Source organism: Salarias fasciatus, chromosome 7 (genome assembly GCF_902148845.1).
Source record: "Salarias fasciatus chromosome 7, fSalaFa1.1, whole genome shotgun sequence".
NCBI lineage: Eukaryota > Metazoa > Chordata > Actinopteri > Blenniiformes > Blenniidae > Salarias > Salarias fasciatus.
Window position 1 is genome coordinate 26,045,391 of NC_043751.1, and position 23,825 is coordinate 26,069,215.

General features: G+C 41.4%; 1 protein-coding gene across 2 annotated transcripts; it reads right to left on the reverse strand.

Annotated features, from left to right (window-relative positions):
- On the reverse strand, window positions 1–23,098 carry ush1c (Usher syndrome 1C). 2 transcript variants are annotated; one of them, XM_030095825.1, is made up of 20 exons: window positions 23,001–23,098; window positions 21,195–21,262; window positions 19,535–19,678; window positions 19,282–19,420; window positions 18,019–18,127; window positions 17,601–17,625; window positions 16,763–16,820; window positions 16,484–16,672; window positions 16,340–16,399; window positions 14,065–14,121; window positions 11,621–11,763; window positions 9,643–9,708; window positions 9,398–9,555; window positions 9,208–9,272; window positions 3,295–3,336; window positions 2,814–2,867; window positions 2,612–2,711; window positions 1,462–1,571; window positions 1,291–1,346; window positions 1–232 (listed from the first exon to the last, which is right to left on the reverse strand). In XM_030095825.1, exons 1-20 carry the CDS (start codon window positions 23,034–23,036, stop codon window positions 220–222), a joined length of 1,692 nt encoding a protein of 563 aa, XP_029951685.1. In that variant the 5' UTR covers window positions 23,037–23,098; the 3' UTR covers window positions 1–219. The 2 variants fall into 2 exon arrangements, with proteins under 2 accessions (XP_029951685.1, XP_029951686.1); XM_030095826.1 differs by lacking the exon at window positions 1–232 and adding an exon at window positions 1,053–1,143.
- Window positions 23,099–23,825: the final 727 nt, after the last annotated feature.

The window sequence follows — 23,825 nt, forward strand, 5'->3', positions numbered from 1 at the left end:
TACTACAGATAACTAAATATTGACTGAACACAAGAGCAAAGCAAGACAGTGAAAACAGCATCTCACAGTATCGACAGGAGGCTCAATCTCAAAGACAAACAGAGAGATCATCTCAAATGGGATGGATCACATGTGAGTGTGTTCATTAAAAAAAAAAGAATTAGGTTTCAAAGTTTCTTCTTCACAAGTCCGGCTTTCTTGGCTGAAATGTTGATGAAACTAGAAGAACGTCCTGCAGGAGAAGAGCAAACATTTGGTGTATATCATGAAATCTTGTCAGATCTACTTTCTTCTGACAGTATCACACAAAAAGCAAATACGTTTTTATTTTATTTTTTATTGTGCTGCTTTTTAATCTTACACTTTGTTTTCGTCACAGCACACTGAACACCACAAACATGCAGCAGGATGACAGTCCAGATTTATGAGAAAATTCCTCATCTTTCCACTCGTTGTTGCTGATAAGCAGCGAGACATTAGCGTCCTGTTTCAAATCTCAGAACATGTAACAGTCCCGCAGCGCAACATCAATCAGAACAACTGCTGAAGGCTGGCAGGAGTCCTACGCTGCTTTTACAAGTGACCATGACCTGACAGCCTGCAACAATACCGCAGAGGCCACGGATGTACATAAGTGCTTAAAAATGGCTCACTGGGTCAGGACTTGGCAGATATATGGTGGTTTGGGTCACTGATTGCATTAGTTACAAATGTCTTCACTCGACCGGCACAACTGTATCACTGAAGGATTGCCTAGAGGCGGTTTTATACAGAAAAGAAGAAAGTAACAGAATGTATAAAGAAGATACAGTCATGTCAGCTTTAGTAGCTGTAACTTCAACAGTTTGACACAAACACAACCGTGAATGAAAACAGCGGTCCACTGCTTTCTTAGGGGGGATTTTTCTGATTGACAGGGGAGACTGTGACATGTCCTCAAGAATAAAAATGAGACCCACCAAAAAAAGACACAGCAAGCATCCCCTCTAACGTGCAAGTAAAGACGAGGGGCTGTGAAGGCCAGTTTGATTACCCAGGGAGGAGAGGGAGGGCTAGTGCTGAAGCTGGTAGCCATGTCTGTACAGTGTTGCACTGCCTTCAAACACCTTTCTGTTCACAGTGGGACTGACTGATGCTGATTTACTGCCGCATACACATGCACATACACACACACACACATACACACACACAGATAAACCATCCACAAGCCATAAACTACTGAGCAACTTTCTAATATTGTTAAATCATGAAAAGAGTGCATCTATAAACAGCAACAACAGGAATGCTTACACTTCATCTTCGTACTCCTTCGGGGGGGACACGGCGATCACAACATCGATCCAGTCCTGGAGGGGAAAGCAGTTTAATTAGCTCGCAGCTGAATCAATAGAATACATAAATTCAAGAAGCCACAAAGCAAACAAAGCTTCTTTCTTTTTAAATTTCAGATGCGATTCATACCCCTCCGCTATTCCAGGCTCGAGCCAGAGAGTTCTGCCCCTCATCCAGTGTCGCATCAAGCAGGATCTTTCCATTCACAGCCATAAGTTCATCCCCAGAGACAATCCCACCTACAAACATTCAAACAACTTCACAGTCAGCAGTAAAACAGCAGTATAACAACTCTGCATGAATACAGATATGATGTGAATGTATATGAACTGTGATTTGCTCTAGTTAGTTTCTGGTCTTTTTGAATACATTACAATAACAATTACAGCTGACTTCAAACTGATTTTTCCAATAAATGTCCATATTTGCGGTATTATGGCAAGTACTCTTACTTTTCTCCTCAGGTCCTTCTGTGTATATTGTGCATATTTTCCATGTGCATGCAAACATTTTTTGTTTTATGTCAAATGAAATCAATAAAAAACAACCCACTGTTGTATCTTTATTACTTATTATATCCTTCAGAAGAGGCAGGATGAAGCAAAAAGCTTGACTCATCATGTCTCATACAAATTAATTTATATAAACAAGATATTTATTGTTATATGCAAAAAAACATGTTTAAAGTCATAACACTGAATAAGTACAAAACTGACATGAGTGCACTTAATTCTACTACGAAGTAATGTTAGCATGTGGCTCTTCAATTGGATTCTTTAATCACTCTGAACCTTCAACCTCACCGTCCACATCCAATCGAAATGTCGTCGCTTTTACTGCTCTAATCGCTAGAAGACTGATTTCAATTAATTGAAAATCCAAAGTAGCCCCCATCAAATGGTCACTGGAAGGAGAATGTTTTATATTTCTTCAAGTCGGAAAAAATTAGGCTATCTGTAGCACCGCTACTAAATTCTGGAAAATCTGAGGCCCCTTCATAGAGCTGCTTAAAAAGGGAGAATCCTTGTGGATTTCTCACTGAGGACTGTGTTTAGCACTAACGGATCAAAGCATGGCTGCAGTGACAGCACACTATTCACTATACAATCAAGATCCACGTTTTTTGCTTGAGTTTCACTTTCATATATTTATATTTCACTTCTTTTTTGTAATATTTCTAATCACTGTTATTGTAACTATAACTGTGAATATTAAAAAGAGGTCGCATGGTTGTTGAATTTTCATGAATACAAAGCATGACGGTGAAAAATGAACTAACCGTGTTTATCTGCTGCGCCGCCCTCATACACTGACGATATCACCAGCTTCCCCAGAGGAGAGTCGGCTCCTCCCTCCAGAGCCACGTCAAGCTGTCCAGTCTGAAGGGCGAGAAAGGAAAAAACACCATCAGTCTCGGTTTACACGTTCCTCCATCAGAAGGTATCATTTACAACAGAAAACTGAGTTATATGCTGTTTTACCTTTTTAATTCTCAGAAGTCTCACATCTCGGCCAGCGATCTGATCTGAGGAGAACTATGAACCAAGAGAGGTTTGAAGACGGGGAAAGTAGAAAAGAGGTCGATAGAGGTAAAAACAGAGTAAATGGCTTCAGTCCGCCTGAAAATGTATATCATGAAAGGAATAACCAATGGGAGAGTGGTTATAAATCACGGGCTGGTTATCTCAGAGATATTACAGTTACAGAAATAGTCCGTTAATCTCTCCAGTCCTGGCTTATTTTGAGGCTGGTTTTAATTAGGTGTAAAGCCTGAAAAATACAATAAGAACACAGTTAATGCTGAAATTGAGAACAGTCAGTGTGTTACACTGCTGAAAAACTAAAGATCATCACATTTCTGTATATTTAAATGACTTTTGTAGATAATTATGCAGGAGCAGCGGGTCCGTTTTTATTTTAATTTCTGTTTTACTGCAGTGCTGAAAAGACGTCATACAATACCATTGAATGCGGATCGAAGTCCTCCACGTATTTCTGAAAGCCCTGAAAGAGAGGTGAAATGTCGTTCATGAACATAAACAATACAAAGCAACAAGCAGCGGAGTGTGCTGGTCAGATTTCCTTTGACAACCAGCCCTATAATCAATATTTATCTGAAGTAAGGGAAACCATGGCGATGCTTTCAGGCATTAATCCAAAAAGCACCATAATTCAATGCAAGCAACAATAATTCACAACACACAGAGAGAGATGGGCCCTCATTATTCCTTGTGAAAATAACTTGTATTTATTTTAATGGGAGGTGGAAGGAAACAGAATTACGCTCACAGAAAAAGGACAACACGGCTGAGATTTTTTCCCCTGTAGACACACATTTGTCTCAAAATGAATTTCCTGTCCTTGCACAGATGCTCTAAGTTGACCATAAGGAATGAACCCACTTGTAATTTTATTTGCCAGCATCTCATCTAAGCAGCGTACCATTTGTAACAATAGAGCATCTAATGAAACGGATCTTTTTCTGTCTCAGAGGACCTCTTTTAATACCGCACACTGCACTAACACGTGCAGACGGATAAATTATACCCACTGCGACTCATCAATTAACCTTTATCAGACTGCAGTCGATGTACAAACCAGCAAAAATCAAAACTAATCAAGACCACAACGCTGTGACATGTATTCCCACACTGTGAGTTCGCTCTACTACTGTCTGCTATAAATCAATTCAAATGCAGTCATGCATGAGATACACAACCGGATCAAAAGTCAGTGATGGAGTCACCACAGAGGGTGCATCATGAAAAAAAAACTAGAGGAAACCATCAGTGAGGTTCCAGTGAAGCGTGGGGAACCCTGATGCAGGAGTAGGAAACCACAAAATAGAAAGAACAACAGAAGAGAAGCACTCCAATGTAATAACAGAGTCAGAGAGCAGGTGAATGGATGGATTACTTGTTGCTTGTTCTTTGATTTAAAAGATGAGTTGAAAGGCACCATCCGTTTTAGCATTTCCGGAGGCTGTAACACAAAACCAGGTAATAAACAAATACAAACATCATTTCTATGAGGTGGGTTTATCGATAGCTTTTAAAGAGAACAGAGCAGAACTGAATCATCCCTCAATTTAACTCTAACTTTTGAAAGCAAGTGACAATGGGAGGAATCAGATCAAAACCTGCTCTGCCACACAATCACTACAATTAATGTTCTGTAGCTATATATTGCATATTCAGGGGTCATTTCAGTTTTTTAACTTCTACATTAACATTTTTCTGCATTCATTTTCTTTCCTATATTCTCTGTTCTCTTTTTTTTTTTTTTTATCCTATCTTGGGTGATCTGTTATGTCTATATTCTTTAAATTTTCATTTTCTGTGATATTCCTCTACACTGAGGAAGGGCAAGTGAGATGAAATTTCAATTCCACAGTGCATATCACTGAAGCACAACCAGTGGCTCAGCAGAACATACTGAGTCACCTGTAGCTACAATCAATGATTATGTTCTGTGATCACGTGACTAAAAATGATGCAAACGTTTTTAGTTTGATTTTTATATAACTAAATTCTTTGGAAAATAACTTTTCACAACTTATAGTTAAAAAAGAATGGGATGAATTCTCCATGGATGTCTTTAAAAAGCTTACACGCTGAAGGAAGTCTTCTCTTCTTTTACACAAATATTGCATTCCAACATACAGTCCAAAAGAAACCCCCCAAAAAATCCATTACTATATGGTCACTCATATCATTGATTTGTCTCTGATTGTTATTCTACTGAGTATTCTGCTTTAAGATATAATTATTCTAAATGTGTATTCAGATTTAACAGAATGTCTTCTACCTTTCACCATTTCATGGTAGATTTATGAATCATTTTATGAGAGTGGTATTTCAGAGCTGGAGGACTGATCCCTTTGTAGATCAGAAGTCTGTACTACATGCTACGTCTTCGCGTTCTTTAATGGCTGCCAGACTCGACTGAGCAATGAAGTTCAGAAACAGTGCACAAGGCTTATAAAGATAATACATGGCAGTAAATTTATCAAGACAGAAAAGAACAGGAACTAACCAAAATCAAATAGATGGGAGAGTACGTTGAGAATAAACTATTAATAAGACATATTGTGGTTTAATCACCAGCATTTTCTCTTTGTCACTCAAAACTTGAATTTATCTCATGAAATCCAGTGAAGAAAAATGTATAACAACACATTAATTCAGACTCTGTGAGCAGCTGAGCTTCATAGAAATGCAATTTGCCATCTCATGTAGTCATTAAAAGTAAATAATTTCCCAATACAACCATTAAGCTTCCTCTGAGCGCAGCTCCTCAGCATCCAGCTGTGGAGGTACAGATGTTGGGTTGTTCTGGGGGCCTGGCTGTGACTGTTTTCATGTGGGGCAAAAAGCTATTAGAAACAAGTTTTCCTCAGATGGTTGTCTGGGGTAATTGATCTGTTTTATTAAAGTTTCTGAGAGGAGGGAAAATTGGTTGTCTTGTTTAAAAACCAACAGATTGAAGAGTGTTGTAAATCCAAGGCTGGAAAACAAGGTGGAGATTAATCCCGCAGCCCGTGTCAGACGTGTGAATGCTTTACGACTCTATCATGCTGGATCCAGGTTGAGAGGATTGCGTTGCGGCGTGTTTTCGTACCAGGCCATCGGAGCGGAGTGCAGGTCTGTGCGGCTCCGGTCGGTGAGTCTGTGACTGCGGCAGCATCACCGGTTTGGACATGACAGGAACCATCTGGCGCCTCTGGTTTGGCGGGCTGGGAGCCAGTTGCTATTGGCGAAACGCCGAGCAGCCGAGGAAATGTTTGTGTTTTATAACATTTGCAATCAATTCAGAATCAAAATATCTTCTTGGGATAGTAATTTTGCAAAACATGTTGGCAAAAGTCGACATGTTTTCCTGATGAACAGACTCACCAGCAGGCTGCTCGAATTGGAAATACGACTGGCATGGGAGGTGTTTCTCATCACCTGCACCACAGCGATACACAATGAACTGTTCAGCTTCCTCAAACACACACAGAGCAGCGATCGATATAAGAGCGACACACGCTGCAACCCACTCTAAATTTCAAAAGATTCCATTTGTAAGCTGCTGTTATGAAATGTAACTGCAGAGCACCACAAAAACCATGCAACGACGTAAGAAACTCAACAGCCGCAAAGTTCAGCACTCTTTCCATGCATAAAACATGTGGAAAAATTAAACACACCATTAGACAGCTGAGTATTAACGCTGTTAATGAAATGTGTTTTCCTAACAGATTAATTGCTCACAACATAAACCGAGACTAATCCACAGTGAAGTGCGCCTGACTCACTTCCCACATGCGTTTCTGACCTTTGGACTCGGGGGGTAGGACATCTCACTGGTGTTGGAGGAGTAAATGCCGCCTCTGGGGAGATATCCGCCCGACTCCCACTCGCTCCTGTGCTCTGGAGGGCTGGGGGGGTGTTGGGGGTGGTGGTGGTGGTGGTGGTGGTGGGCGTGCTGGCGGTACCCACCGAGGGTGCCCACCCGCTCCTCTGCGTGCTGCGGCGGTGGGGGCGGAGGGGGAGGCGGTGGCGGCGGAGGGGGAGGCGGTGGCGGAGGCGGGGGCCGTGGGGCCGGCTGCGGGGACGACGGAGGCCGGGACGACTGAGACGGAGCAGGGGGATGGAATGAGGAGGGAGGCCTCGTCGGGTGTGGCTGCGCCGGGGGCCGGCGCCCCCTGTTGTTCAGAGTGGACGGGGCGGATGGCGGTTTCCTGCCGTTGGCGGGAGAGGGAGGCCGGCGCTGTGGAGGCGCCCGGGGGGCCGGAGGAGAGTAGTTGGGGATGGTGGGGTTCAGTTTGGGTGAGGGCGGAGGGAGGGGTAAGGGAGGCGGGGGCTGGGTGGTGCTTGGCTGGGTGGGAGCCAGTCTCTTCAGGGGGCCGCGCAGGCTCTGATCCACCTCATCCAGGTTGATATCGTCCAGGTCAGTGGTGGCCAGATGGAGGCCTCCGGGGAAACGCTTCACTTTTGGCTCGGAAGCAGGGGAGAGCGGCGGGGACAGCTTCAAAGAATTAATACACAACAAACGCTTCATATCGTCGCTTATGTTCATTTCTGTCCTATAGTCTAAACCTTCACGTAAACCAATCAATCTGTTTTCACTGATTCAAAAAAGTGAAACACTAGCAGTCCCATTTTGTGTTGTCTGGTTAAAAATCAATAAATATACTCACAAAATATTCAGCAACTGTCTGATACTTCGGGTACTTTGTTTCAACAAAATTAATTTGAAAAATTTATTAAGAGTTTCTTACTAAATTATAGTGCAATTTCCTTTGCTTGAGGCAAACGAAAGAACTCATAATTGAAAGTGAAAAAAATTTAAGCATATTGAGGAAAAATAGCAGACTAAGAACTGTAAGGTTGCATCTTGGCCCATTTTCCCAACAGTTTTGTTACTCCGCATGAGCCTTAAGCCTTCACAACTCTGTTTTCGTCCTTGAAACCACAACAAACCCACTGTGACACACGGCAACTGGAACAATAGCTGGAGTGTGGAGAGATCCTGACCGCTCAGTACCTCCGGGGATTCATTCTCCACACACGAGATCTGCTCCAGCCGAGTCTGACAAAGACGCTCGACCCAGTGCTGCACTTTCTCTGACTCCTCCAGATCTTCCCTTTCTGTCTCTGACACCTGGCACAGAGGCAGAATCAGCAAACAGCAGCCATCCTTTCACACAGACAACTGAACAAAAGGGCTGCGGTGAAAAGAAAGCCCCAAAACACGTGTAAATAAATAAGAATCCACGTTTGGAAAACGTTCGGTTGTTCCTCATCACTCTTTTCATACCTCCTGGACAAGCCGGCTGATCTTGAGCTGCTTCTCCCGTTCATACATCTCTTCTTTCTCTTTGGCCAGTTTCAGCTCAAACTCCATCTCCTTCTTGCTTTTTCTCTGCTCGTGCAGTGTGTCTGTGTTCGACACTTTCTTCTTCTTCTTCTTCTTTTCTCCTTTCTGAGGTTTCATCGGTTAGTTAAAATAATAAATCTACCGACCTACACCACACAGCATGCGAGAACAGCTGGACACACCCCAGCAAAAACCTGGGATTTAATGAAAACCTTCTGAGAACAAGAACTGTAATACTAAAAAAATGAAAAACAGAACTTTTTTCACAGCAAACTGAACACACACAGCCGACAGTACCTTACGCAACGATGGCAGTTTCCCTTCATATCGATAAAACCAGCCAAACGCTGAGGACAGAAATGCACACCGGTCACTTCAACTGTCAAATGAAACCAAAGAGAGACTAACTGAATTCTTTTTGAATATATTTATATTTTATATATTATTATACTTATATATGATATGCACGTATAGCTTATATATAATGTGCATTGGTATATTCTGTGCTGCACCATTGTTCTATTTATGCATTTTAGACTTACGTATGTTTGCACAGCCTCTTGATGTCTGAATTTTTCTGTCCAGTGTGTGTGTGTGTGTGTGTGTGTGTGTGTTTACACACCACTGCTGGCAACACTGAATTTCTCCACCAGAAGACCAATAAAGGCTGATCTTTTCTTATCACGATCGACAGCGATATGACAAAAGGAGCCACACAAAGAAAAGAAAGCACTTGTTCCATTCAAGCACTGATTTACAGCCACAGCACATCTGAGACTATAAATCCAAACTGCACTTGAATGACACAACAAGAAGCTGCCTCTGGCAAATGAAAATTACTCTCCCTCATTAACTTCAAGCTGTGTGTGTAGTAATAACAACAGGTTAAATAATTCACTTTGTTCACATCTGATTGTCAAAGGAAATCTGGCAGGTGTTGTGGAGCACGCCTGCTTGTATGGATGCTCTCCTACAAACAGCTGCCACGGCGCAGCGGAGGCTCCCACTCACTTGTCTGTCCTCTTCATGCTCATCATCATCATCATCATCGTCTGTGAAAGCCCTGGCTTGGTCAGCTGAGAGGAGAGGCCAGGGCAGAGGGAGGAGGAGAGTCGAGGAGCATGCAGAGAGGAACGAGTGAAACACAGCAACAAACGCAGGATTCATGCATTTCGGGACGGAAGCCAAACCGTGTCCTTACGAGAGTGCTTGGCTTTGGGAGTAGAGGGACGTTTCATCTCAGCAGGGGTGGGTGACGGGGTCTTTGGAGGCCGTGGGCTTTTCGGGCTCTTGGGTCGGCTCTTGGTTCCCCAGTCCTCTTCCCATTCTCTGTTGTGTTTCCTCTCCGCGGCTTCAATCCTAAAACACACATATTCATTTATACACTTGCTTAACAACACTCAATTTATGCTCTACTGTTACTGAATGCACTAATTAGTTATGTACTTTTCCATCTCTTGCTTGTAGCGCTCCTCTTCCTCTGCAGTTTTCTGAGAGATATCCAGTTTTCTCCTGTGGAGCACATGAAAGCACTTCAACATGCTGGTGCACAGAGCTATAATTCCAGGATGTATGACTTTAATCCAGTTTATGGCATCCATTGAGAGCAGCATCCTCACAGAGATGATATGCAGCCCTATTATTCATCCCCGTATGTTGCTGACACCAGAGGATGAAGGGAATTGAGCGGGCGCGCTCTGAATTTACACACATGTAGGAAACCTGCACATAATTTTGCGGAGTAAAAATAAATCTATGTGATCTACTGACCAATAAAAGCCAAAAACTTTTTTTTTTTTTTTTTTTTGAAATCATGTCTCATACTGCTACATATCTATTTAGTAAGTGGAGACAACAACTTCTCCCTTTTTCTAGCAGTGTGTGTGTATGTATATTTGTTTTTTCTTTAAACTAAACATCGCTGAAGGTGAGATTAAGGTTTCCCTGTAACCTGTGCCAAACGTTTTGGGAATTGGGTTCCCAACAAAAGCCTCATGACTCACTGCTCCACCGTCAGCATCCTTTTCTCGAAAGGTTATCATGGCACTATTTTACTGGTCCAACCCACTCAAGATGGAATTGGACCGCACATGGCCCCTGAACTAAAGCAGCAAGCGTCTTGGCAAATATTCTTCTTCAACGGAAAGATCAGGAATCATAGCAAGAGACTTTGCAGGAAGGTAACTGGCCTCCACTGCTGCTTCACCTGCTCCTCTGCTTCAGCCTCAGTGTTACATGAGCTTTCACTAAAAACTGTGTGATGCCCAGAGATTTCAGCCTGCATGCTGCATTTTAGTTGTTGTTATTTTAGCTATATTCAACATTTAATGTTTTGTCGATTAAAATGAGAAAACATGCCAGTTTTGTTGCGAGTATGGAAATAGTTTTGGCCCTGAGGGTCAGGATGATAATAATTTTTCCTTTTCATGTGGTGCTCAGTTTGCCCCGAGGCCAGGCCTAACACACTTTAAATGCTGAATTTGCTCCTGACAGACAGCTGCCTTTGATGCTGCTGATTGTTAAAATGCACATGAAATTTTGTGGGAAGACTTTTTTTTGCTGCCGGTTAATAATTTCCAGCATTTCACAAACTGCGTGTTTATTTTCCTTCTCTGCATGATCACAAAGAGATGCTTTCGAGGTAATAAAGAAAAAAGGTACTGGGAATAATTTGCAGCGCTCTCTCATCTTGGAAATGTAGCACAAACACAATTTTGTTTTTATATATTTCGACAAATTCTCATATTGGATTCATGTTGGATGCATAATATTTGCAGAGGGGCATCAAAACATTTATTACACTACAAATACTCCCTGCATGCAGCCCAGTTTCATCCTGAGTGGGCTGGACTGGTAAAATAGTGCCTTAATAAGATTTAAATAGACTTTAATGGTTTTCTCTGTCATGGCGTAGAGTATTCATGATGAGAATGACTATATTTCTGCAAAACCAAACAATTACTACTCAAAATGACTGCAATGTGAACATACTGTAGACATCATTTAAAAGAAAACCTTTTCTGGTGCAAAAGACAGAAACGTAAAAAAAAAAAAAAAAACCTTCTCCTACAGCTGTTAGAATCTCTCGCTGCTAGAATCCAGAATGGCACTGAGGGAAACATACATACACCACATTGATTGCTCATATTAATTCACTTTTGTGTATTGGACAGATACTGATTTTTTTTTTCATGTTTAGAATTGGTCAATTCCAATGACGCCCAATAAATCATACATCCCTATAATTCAAAGGTACTTTTCTGCTACGACCCAAAAATCAACTGGCAATACTTTTCAAACTGAATCTGATCACGGAATTCAGTGAAGGAGACAACAATCTTACTAACTTTACAGTCACTCGCTGCACAGGCTGCATCGTTTGTTAAAACATGGATCAGTTAGAAGTTTTACGTCGCTGACTCACTGTCTCTCCTTCTCCTGCTGCTCCTTAAGGATTTTGTTGGTCTCCAGTGCCACCCTCTTCTTGTGCATCAGCTCCTGCCGCTCCAGCTCCCGGCGGGCCTCCAGTGCCAGACGCTCCTCGTCCGTCATGAACAGCTCGCTGCCCTGAGAGAACAGCCAGACGATAATCAGCGACAGACTGCACGTGCCGCGGACGTCCTCAAATGAGTTTAACTCTGGAGACCCGCAGGCAAGTCCAGACCGATCTGAGAACCCACCGAGAGGAAGGGGCTGTCAATTTTAGTTTGGGGACATCTTTGAGGGCTCAAACAATCACTGGTGAAGAACACGTAAGCAGTTTGGTGTACACATAATTTACATATTGTGGTTCTTCTAGTTTTTATAGTTAAATCAAGTTTTTCATATAAAAATATTATTGGGAATAGCAGTTGGGCTCCATTAACAATAAAATGCTACATCTTTACATTTATTCAACAAAAAGTTATTACAAAGCTTGATCATTTATATTGATAAAAAACATGTGATTGAAATATTATCCTGGACCATAGATTTATTATGACAAAGTAGCTTGAACTTTGTCTGTTTCTTAAAATATTTGTTCTTAATTCAGCTTTTTAAGATTTTCTTAATCCTAAAACTGTTTGTTTACTGCAAATACACAGAAAAATATGGCATGATGAAACAAAGCCTGCAAAATACACACCAGAAAAATGTTGGAAACTTCATACAAAGCATAAATCTGGATTTTATTCTAGTGGAGTCCCCTGTTTTTGCAGAAAACATACTGAAATCTTTGTATTGTATATTAAGAAAAAGTCACAAACTGTTTTTCGGAACATTTACAACCACACTACGCAAACCAAGACCAGCTTATTGGAAAAAAAAAAAAAACTAAACAGTAAATAAAAGGGGGTTGCCTGTCTCATGTAAGCAGTCTTCAGATTAAAAAACAAAATTGCCCGCAGAGATATTTGACAGATGATCAGTGTTGCTCCAGCAGAAACCAGGCTGAGGCCTGGGTGGAATATAACGAGACGTCTCACAAACAAATCACCACATTAATATGTGCAATGCAGGAAAGGGGAGAGAAGGAGGAGAGATTTAAGTATGTTTACCTACACTCATGACAAATGGTCCATAAATTATTCTACCTTCTGACGATTTGTCAGGAGGTAATTGAACAGCTTTCACACAGACGTTGCTCATATTATAATATAATATCCATATTCAGAAATACTGTGTTCATGCATCATTATGTGTTTTCCTCTCCACAAAAAGGCATTAGCAGTGTGTGATTCTTCATATTTCATTCATATTGGACAGATTTAGGCTTGAGGCAACATTTCTGTATGACCTTCATGGCCTTCTCTATTTCTTCAGGGCTAATACTTTGTAATTCCAACAACTCCTGAAGCCTTCAATTGCTCAGTGGCCATGAAAACAACATCCATCCTTCCATCCAGATCTGTGTTCACTAAGGCCTGTTTTATATTTGATTTCACAGAAACTGAAGAATCAGAGAATCATATTAAATCGAGACTTATCATTCGTCAGCAAAACACATTCACTTATCGAAAAAGATTCAACCTTTCATACGGGGATGAATTAAATCAAGTTGTAGAACCCGTGTTGTCACACATAAGGTCCGTGGACCAAAACAAGCGCCCGCAAGAGGCTCCAATTCGACCAAAACCAGCAAGCAAATATTAACTATTTCTAAGAGAACACTGAGTCTGTTAAAGAAGGATGAGAGACAAGATTTTCTGAACAGTCGCAGAAACAACACAACACTGAGACCCAATGTGGCCCCTGAACTAAAATGTGTTTGACGCTCCTGTTATAGAAAGCAAGATATATAGGCTAAGACTAAATGCTGTGAACGTCTGACCATTTTCCCCAGCACATTACTCACAGTGCAGTGTACATTAAATTTTCACCAGATGTTTATAACAATACATGCAAATGAAACATGCAAAATAAATAAGAAAGCTACCCATAAACGTCCATTAAAGAATTGATGTGAAATAGCAAAAATAGCAAAAGTGTTGAGCAAAAGAAAAAGAGATGCAAAAACACAAGAGAAGCCATGACAATTAGCTGAAATAAATCAGTAATTGGAAAGTTCTCCTGTCCCCTGTGAGTGAAAACTCAAGTCAGCTGGTTCAGTTCTGACTAATGGCCTATTATAAGGTGCCTCATCTGCTAGATGTCAGAAAACCAACATCTCATGATGAGCAAAGGCAAAGATCTAGATCACTGCAACCTTACTGTGACAAAATATACTGATGTTCAAAATCCAACCTGAGCAATGCATGCCACTAGCTTTGTAAATACATTTCAATATGTTCAATACTTTTCCCAGCATCTTTTAATAATGCCTTTAGGAATGTACTTATTGATAAAAATGGTGATGCAGCTTTACACACACATTTAGAGTGTACTTACAGCTCCTGTCAACACAGTGATGGTCAGGCTCCTGCTGCTCTTCAGGACTCTCACAGCCTGTAAATATTAAAAAAAAAAAAAAAAAAAGTTATTCATTGATTGGAAAATCTTCTAAAAATTAGCACGGACTGGTTCGCATGCTTGCATTACAGCGAGAATCCCCCCTCCGCCCTGTAGATTTCTGTGATGAGTTTTTGTAGCCTCCCTTTGGGTTTTCTCCCACAGTCTGAAGGAGCCACAGGTCAGGTTGATTGGTGGGAATGTAAGTGCAGATGATGATGTCTCTCCAGGTTAGTTTCTTCCTCACCTGGGCAAGTCTGGGAGAATGATGTATTTCTTACTTCTCTACAGAGAAATAACCCAGGACTTAAGCCGGCCACACACTACAGGATTTTTTCAATCTTCCCCGATTCAGACACCACACACTACACGACAGCAGAGGACAGATCGTACCCGATCTTCCTCTCCTGATCTTCTAGTGTGCGGTGTCACTCCGGAGCAGACCACACACCAGCAGATTCTTCAGCCGAGAATCGGCTCCTCACTCCTCCAAATCTCACGTCGTCCGACGTGACTTTGTGCCGTTTCCCTTCATTGCTGTTTTTACATTCATCTCCACTTTCAATAATAAGTGGAGAACGCATTCGTTCCCTCAGTTCATTCATTCACATTGGTATCACTCCTTCAGTGCAGACCCCCACCCGCCGTGCGCACAGAGCACGGACTGTCAGCACCTCGTTAGAAAATTTAAATGTTCCAGTACAGAAGAGGGAAACATAGTTTCAGATCATTTTATTATAATTTACATTTAATAATAATTCAGCTTATTAGCTAATCTGTTTGTGTGTTTTTTTTTGTTTTTTTTTTTACTTTTGAGTCCCGAGTGCAGCAGTAGAATAAAGTTATTAGCAGACCGTGTCAAATAAAAGCTACTTTTTTAAATCATCAAATATCTTAAATCATTCTTTATGTCCACAGATTTGATAGTTTAAATCAGAGTAAAAATACATTGAGCTTTGATTAGAAAAGTTTCATTATAGTCCGCTCTGTCTCTGGAAAGTTTTTTTTTCTTTTATTATTATTTTTTTCTTCCCCATTCTTCCGTGATGGTTAATAACGGAGATTAATTAAAACATTGGGATTATTGCAGGACTGGCGGAGATACAGATATTAGATCGGAGTTTGGGTCTGAATGGAGGATCCAGTTCATCCAGGAGCGACAGGATTAACCATCACTTTCTGCACGGCTGAATTTAGAGCTCTGGCTTTTCTGTTTCACTGTCATATATAGTGAATATATTTCACAGACATATATTCATCATCCAGCTCTGACAGCTGTGAGTGGATGTTTTTAATCAGCGGCACCTTGGTGAGACGGAGCTGTTCATCCAATCAGAGAGCTTTATTTCGAGGGTGTGGACAGCTCTACTCAGAGCTGATCGGCGCCTCTCGGAGCGCACCACACACTACAGGATTTGCGATCGGAAATATTGAACATGTTCATTATCTCCGATCTCCCCTTCCGACGCCTCCCGAGAGGCTCCGACCGGAAAAAATCTCTCGGAACACACCGCACACTACACGAAGATCGGACCCGAACTCATTTGCATACTCCCGACAATCGGACCCTGTCGGCTTCGATCGGGAGGAGAGGATCGGGGCAAAATTCGGCCCGATTATCCTGTAGTGTGTGGAGGCCCTTAGCGGACTGGAGCAAGCAAATCTCTCTGAGAAACAGGTGGCTGTGAATTTTCTGCAGGTTCAGTCGCTCCACCCTGACACCGTTAGCATACAGAACTTCTATAAATATCAGGGTTTTCACTGGAACAATAAAAATCTGTCCTGGTCTGACAACAGTACACCCGACAGCAGCAGCAGCTGAGGAGATACAGCGCTGTGACACTGGTGCCATCAGACATTTTCTCTGGTTGGAAAGAGAAGAGTGATGAAAAAAACCAAACTGTCATCGCTGACGGAGAACAGATCCCACCCCACCTCCATCTGCAACGGACTCCTTTAACCCAAGTGTGTGAAAGAGAGATACAGTTTATATTCTTACACAAATAGCTTGCCTCTGTACCGTCAGCACATTTAAATGCCACAAGCTGTCGTACAAATAATGGAATATCTAATCGAAGACAATCTCAGTGCCCTTTATAGCGGGCCGATAGACACGATCACCAACAGCAACGCAAGATAATTCCACAACACGAGGAGCTATTTGAGCGTTCTGCCATGTGGTCAGGGAAACACAGGGCTGAAACCACCAGTTCACCTCTTTGTGATCCACGTTGGTAAAGTCCACGCTGTTCACCTCCACGATCTGGTCTCCAATCTGTACGTCAATTAGAGACAGAGATGCGGTTCAGCGGAAGGACAACAATAAACATCGACATCTGCAGCGTTGTCTTTTCTTCACCTGAAGTCCAACTTCTGAAGCGAGGGAGCCCGGCTTCACGTTGCTGATGTATATTCCAGGCTTCTGGGTCGGCCCGCTGGAGATGCTGATGCCCATGCCCGTCGTGCCCACGAGGCTGAGGAACACTTTCTTCTCCTTGATCTCCTTCCCGCCAATTGACGCCAAGCCAGCCACACTGCTCTTCTTCTCCTGGTACAGCACGGAAGAGAAAGGGATGAAAATCCCACAAACTGGCTGCAGTGCAAATGGCCAAAAGGAAGAATTAAAACTAAGTCTCACCCCTGATTCAGACACAAACTGGTCCACAAACTGCCACTTCAGCGGCTCATCTGATGAGCTGGAGGACGGACAAAAAGCCGTAAGAACGCTAGAATCTCAGAGAGAGAAGATTCTAGAGCAGTGGTTCACTTTGTTGTTTTTCATGAAATCCTCCAAAAAAGGCTTGTGGTAAATCAACACAAACTCTGACAAACATAAACACTCTCACCAACAGGTCTGCTTCAGGTTATTCTGTTTTTCACTGAAATGTGTGAATATTTTTAAAAACCTTTTGACAACCTCCAGCAAGCTTCTACAGCAAGGGTGTCAAACACTTTATAGTTCATGCAGAACAATTTCATCTTGGGTGGGCTGGACCAGTAAAATAGTGCAATAATTACCGTTAAAATTAAACTCCACAGCTATTTTTTGTCGCAGTGCAGAGCATACTTGATAAAAATGTCAGTGTTTTTACAAAACCAAACCATTACAACAATTTCAACATAAAGCTGTCCAAAAACAGTGTTGTTGAAAAGCATGACAGCATGGCTTTGACAAATGAGGTAGCTAACTTTCAAGGCAGCATCACTTTTTTCTCAGCCCAGGTCTCAGTGTTTTCTCCACTACTGTTTAGAAATCTGTTAAAATATCAATATTTTCTTTGTTTTTTTTTTTTTGCAATTTGCTTGGAGTTTTGGTGGGAAAAGAAATGGGAGGCTCTTGCGTTGCTGCTTTTGGCCCACAGGCCTTATATTTGGCACCCTGCTGTAGCAGTTATCCCAGATCCTAAATTAGGAACCATTAATCTTGTGAATGACTTCTGTCCATCAAACAACAAATGAAAAATAACAAATTTTACCTTTTAACTGGGATCATCCCAACATCTGCATTTAAAGAAGAAAAAGGTACATTATTGCAGAATAAATAAAACTTTTCTCAAACCAGAATGCTGTGTTAAGGTTATGGCAGCTGTGACGTGATGCAAATCATCTGTCACGTAACACCAACAGGAAGTTGTCAGATTGATTCCAATTTTATTCTGCAGCAAAGGCAAACAACACAGAACATAAAGCTACAGGAAAGTTACTAGCAAGTTCCAGCATAAAGAGGAACCAACATGAGTGTCAATCAAACCAAATATTCTAGAAATGTTACTGTGCTATTTTTTTAATAACCCTTCTTATCGTCTGCACCGTAGGCTACTGTGTATTCAGGTTCATGAGAGTCACTCATTGATCATTCAGAAGAAAAAAAAAGGAAAGTGGTGTCAGACGTACGTCGAACTTTGAGTGACACGGTCTTGTTCGACTTGATGAGGCTGATGACTTCCTCGTGGATGCAGGAGGAGATGGAGTACCCGTTAATACGCACAATCTCATCGCCAACCTAGAAATCAACACAGGAGCAGAAATTACACTTCTGATTCAACATATGACCCACAATAACCTTTAAATCTTAACTTAAAGTTTTTCTTTGCTGTGGTGTTGCGTGTACATGATCAACATCTCAATAATTATACATCAAGCAAACAATTGATACAGAAAATTAAGACAAGCTCAACATAAAGTCAGTTTTAATGATACACATTGGTGCCAAATACAGTGAAATGTCAAAAAAAAAAAAACTGTTGCATTTTGCATGCTTTTACAAACTGACAGCATGACTGAGGTTATTTCAATCGCAATGATCTCAGGCTCCCAGTGTTGTGTTTTGTCTGCTTTCATTTTTTTTATATTTTTAAATGGTGTTTTCTTGGAAATGTTTATTTTCTTGGTGGTTTGGCATGGCCAGATTGGAGCATCCTGAGGGCCAGTTTTGGCCCCTTGGCCTCATGTTTGACACCCTTTTTCTAACCTATTAAAAAAGAGAAGTGCAGAATTTGAGCCTCTTCAACACAGGATTTTGAAGGCAAAAAATATATTCTGACAATAGAAGCGTTAACAGCAACAGCTCATCTATCATATAAGTATAAGTAAAATCATGAAACACTCAGTATCAAATTTTTCAAAATCTGTCATCAAACATCGTGGTTCATGTTTACTTTTTGTTTCCTAAAAGGCTGAATGTCTCATATTGATCTGACTCATCAGTGACTGTGTACAACCGGAGTTAAACTATCACAGCACTTTAGCCCACCTAGTGGTAGTCCAGGGTTAGGACCGACACAGACATGAAATGTCACCAAAAAAAAAAAAAAGCAATTTCTCTGATAAAGATGAAGGTGTGCATCTGTCTCTCTGAGTTTACCCTGAGATTAACCAACTATCTAAACCAAGTGTAGCCAGATTTTCCCCCACATTGAGCTGGGACTGACTCCAGCTATCTAGACAGTACATGGATAGAATTTGTCTCGCTATAATGTATAATCCAGACTTCATAAATTATATTATTGTATATAAATCTGTGTATGGGCAGTGTAGCATAACTCAAACGGTGTAACTGTATAAGACATTTAAAGCAGCACAATCGAACAGTAATTCCTTTGTACAGAAAGCTATTTATAAGGTTCTACACCGAATAAGAAAAACTACAATACTCACCTGAAGGCCGACGTTATCAGCCTGTCCATCTTTGACGATCTGTGATATATAAAGACCGGAGCCAAACTCGAGGCCTCCTCGGACGCTCAGGCCCAGGCCGTCACGTTGTGTCCGATCCAAACGCACCTCCTTCAGCTTCCTGCACATTTAGAAGGGAAAGCGAGGGAAATATGACGCAGCCTGTCGAGCCCACAAAGAAGTGTGCTTTAAAATGGAAAAAAAAAAGATGAACGCGATGCCAGACTGAACTCACCGTGACCTCTTGGGGGTGAACATGTCGTACTCCACCTGGTGTTTGAGCGGGATGAGAGGCCGGATGGCATCAAACAGGGGGAGGCGCTTCGGTTCATTGATGACCAGCTTCAGGTCTCCCACCAGCACTCGCAGATCCATGGACCTCAGAGAGACACAGAGAGGATGAGGGACCATTTAACATCAATATAAATGCTGACTGCAGCCACACACACACAAAAAAAAGTTATGGTATATCATGTAAAATGAAAGTTACACACACACTAAGCACAGTACAAATTCTAATGTCTTTCTAACTTACCTAAACTTTATTTAAAGTGATGCCTACTGACATTATATGTGTGATGAAGTTAAGAAAAAGACTGTTCAATATGCATTTAATCAATAATAAATAAGAAAATGTTGCTATTCGCAAGTAACTGTCAATGTAATAAGCACATTGCACAATTTAAAATACAATCCAATATGATACAGCAACACTTAAATTAAAAAAAAAACAACCAAAAAGTCTCCAGTGCCTTTCAGTGCTCCGTTTTCTAACGATGTGAGCTTACTCTTCCTGGGAGTTCAATACTCCCTGTGAGCTTAAGCACACACATAAGCTCCTTCTCAAGCTTTTCTCCTGAAACCAGAATATCTTACTAAAGGAGACGAAGCCCCAGTGTCTTCTTATAAGACTGTTTCCTCAGAATGCTTGAAAGGGATGCAAGTGAACCAACACTCTTTTTCCATATAATCTTAATCTTAATCTTTAAAAGTATCCTCCGCTCTTTAGATGTTTGGAAAGCTTGGTTATTTATATCATTTATATCTCTACAGTCCTTTCTTTCTGTTATTTAACCTTATACACATCTACAGACAAGGCTGGTAAACAAAGCTTTCTGAAAAAATATAAACCAATATATAAACCAATGACATGCAAACTGCCTATTTTTTAGGAACAGAATGAGTACAAGTCTGCAATGTCAAGATGCTGATGAAAAATACAGTGTAATCATCTCAGCAACTAGAAGAGCTCTGAAAGCAGCAAAGTAAAAGCTAAAGGCTAAAATCTGCCCATGTGACCTGCTTGTTGAATTATTTATACCTGCCATTTCAGCCTTGTTTGGAGGATGCACATAAAAAGAGCTTTTGTTGGTAACTGGCCAGGCTTGTCGGGGCTCAGTGGAAACTGAGCGGAGGCTTAACCAGTATGGCCACAGGGCTCTCTGCCTCTGTGCAAAGATTAATTGAAAACAAGACCTGGACCTTCCCTGGATTCCACCCACTCGCCCGGCTCTTTGAGGCCAGGCTGTTGATGGAGAGCGCGGTTTGAACTGTGCATCAAACATGACCGGGGGCTGGATTAAAGGTTGGAGGCATTCAATTACAGAAATGTTCAGAGAATTCCAAAGGTGAAAACCCACATTACACTGGCAAGTAATAGCAAGAAAGGTTTGCCAGAAACATTTTAATCAAATTACCATCATCACCTTGGAATTTACTCTCATTTTTCTGTCACTGGAGGCAGGATGGGGCACAGAGATTTATAGCAATCCAGTTTTATCCATTCTATTTCAATTCAGGAATCGCTACAAAGTGCAATCTATTCAAAAACTGTTATTGGAAATTCAACACACATGCACTGTGCCCCCGCTGAAGCAGTGACAGATGTGACTCACTGGTGATACATGCGGAGAACATCATACAAGTAATCCTTCTCTGCTTCATTTTCAATCAGCAGCTCCACCTGCAAGAAAACAAACACATCTGGTACCATCCTCCATCAGGGAGCCCAGCGGCCGCTCCGCTCCCCTGTCGTCCTGTCAGCACCTCGGGGGGATCTGGAGCTGTCTGCAGGATTCATACAGACCTGATGACGGCTCAGCTGCTGCAGCACCGGCTTGAGGAACCGCTTCGGCCAGTCGCTGATATAACACATTTCTAACCAACACCTATCCTCAAGTCTACTCAAGACTTAAAAATGTGTTGGGGGTAAAATCCTGTAGGTCCCTGGACTGCAGCAGGTGCAAGAAAAAAACAGCTGCCTGTGTCCAACCATCAAACTACTGGGTGGTGATAATGGCAGCAGGGCTGAAGAGAGGCTGCAGCGGGGAGGTCAGCAGTGTCACCTTACATCTCAGACACAAACGGAGATGAACGTTCACACCCAACAATCACACGCACACCTTATCTTGAAAACCTTTATCAATTAAATGGCTATAACTGTGAATTTTTACATCAGTTTATTTCAATGGTGAGGCTTAGCCAAATGACAAAGTGCGTGCGTGCCTGTGTGTGTATGTCATAGTGGTTATGGCTGTCATAAATTTCTCCTGCACAGGGCAGTGAAAACACACTCAGCCACTCCTCCAGAATGAACTGCAAGCAGACTTTGGCACCATAAACCAGGAAGGCTGGAGCTCAGTCAGTCAGAAAAGCACTCTGGGATGCACTGTGTGGTTCCAGTAATGAAGACTGTTTTCACACGGAAGAATGAACTAAAAAAATGTATACTTTTGTTTTTATCCTGATCAAAATCAGGCAAGTAAACACGGGACACAAACACTTCTCACAGAATTCATGGTCTATAATGTTCAATGTCCCTGAAAGATACAAAGCCTGATTGTGCCCTCAGCCTCTAATTAAACCAGTAAAGTGTCTCACCTCTTCCGCTCAGCTGCACATATCTGACACATTACCTAATGCCAAGTTGCCCTTTGTAAGAAGCCTGCAATATGGGACTCTATCTGCCTGCAACACAGATGGCCGAGTGGTGATCCCTGGTGGACTGCAGCAAGAAACAAATGCCCCTGAGCAGATCATGTTGCCCTCCTCTGTTGTCTTTTGCTCACAGTTATCATCTCAGGGCTTTGCCTCATGTATTGACGACCACCACAAACCATACAGTACCAAACTCTACTTTCAAATCCTCACAGGGTGACCTCAGGTGTGTGGTGTTTCTCACAGTAAGATTCCAGTAGGAAAATAGAAATTACGCTCACAGGAAGTCTTTGTACTGCATGTTGAACAAATATATTTAATCATCCTTAGACTGCATGCTTATAGATATTAGTCTGAGAATAGAATAGAATAGAATAGAATAGAATAGAATAGAATAGCTTTATCCATCCTAGAATGAAATTGTTTCAATATTTAAGATAAATAGATTAAAGCTGTTGTCGCAAGACTATTACATTCATAAACAAAAATAAAAAAATGATATATTTAGAATTAATTAAAACCATAAAGCTTTAAACTATACCTGTGTAAATACAACTGTTTTATCAGGATTGGACATAAATTATGAGGAAAAAAAAATTTAATCTTGAGTGTTTCTGTCGGACTGGCCGATCTGTCTGCGTAACATCCCCCCGAGAGACACCTGAGCGGCGCGGCGACGCACAGGTAGACCAAGAGCTCCAGTTTAACAAATGTATAACAAAAACTCCGACAACGAATGTACATATTTCACATCTTTATCTTACCTTGTGCCGAAATTCCCGAGCTACTTTCCGCTCCATGGCTGAGAGAGTCCAGAAAGCAGACCGACGTGAAGCCCCGCTGCTGGATCCGACTGACCGGAGGTAACCTCTGCGGGGTCAGCGCGTGAAGACGCAACAGTTTCCTGTTTCAGGGAAATGGGTTTAACTTATACGCAAGCAGAATTTTTCATTACATAGCTACGGAATTTGGATTAACAAAGACAAGGAAACATTAAAAATAAAATCTGCTTTGGAAACAACATTACATGTGCAGTAAAGTTTTTTTTTTTTTTAAGTTTTGTTCTGAAATGATTTGAAGAGTTTTTTAGAAGACATGACATCCCAGTATCTCCAGGAGTTTAGAGCCATCCCCTATCACGCATGGATGCTTTTTAAATGTAAAAAGAGACTTGGTGTCCACAAATCTGTTAGGTCCCAACACCTGAAAGGAAAATATGTCTATATTTTATTCTCAAAATAACAATGAGTGTATTAGAGTAATGCTAAAAAAAGTTTACAACTTTGCCCTGTGATGATCCATATTGGAAATGATTAGCTGATTAAAGATGGGAAAAGATTTGACTTCTCCCTACTAGGTTGAATAAATAAGGAAACATATTTTATGTTTATCCATAAAACCCATTTTGCTGAAACTTATAGAAAGCACAGACTCAAAAAGGACAGTGATGGAAAGTGTAGCTTTTGTATTGAATGCCCTAAAGCAATTATTCATTTATTTTCAAATTGAAAATAATTTTACCCTTTATTTTTTGAGAATGTGAACTATTTAATGAATGTATAACATTCACTGTCGCAGGTACTTTTATG

Bases quoted from the DNA above. Each gene is read 5' to 3' on its own strand.
- ush1c (XM_030095826.1), bottom strand. From the start codon at position 23,036: ATGGAGCGGAAAGTAGCTCGGGAATTTCGGCACAAG. The intron at 18,128-19,281 runs GTGAGTATTGTA...GTTGATTTCTAG, and splicing joins CTGATAACGTCGGCCTTCAG to GTTGGCGATGAGATTGTGCG. The intron at 16,400-16,483 runs GTGAAGAAAAGA...ATTGACGTACAG, and splicing joins CTTCAGAAGTTGGACTTCAG to ATTGGAGACCAGATCGTGGA.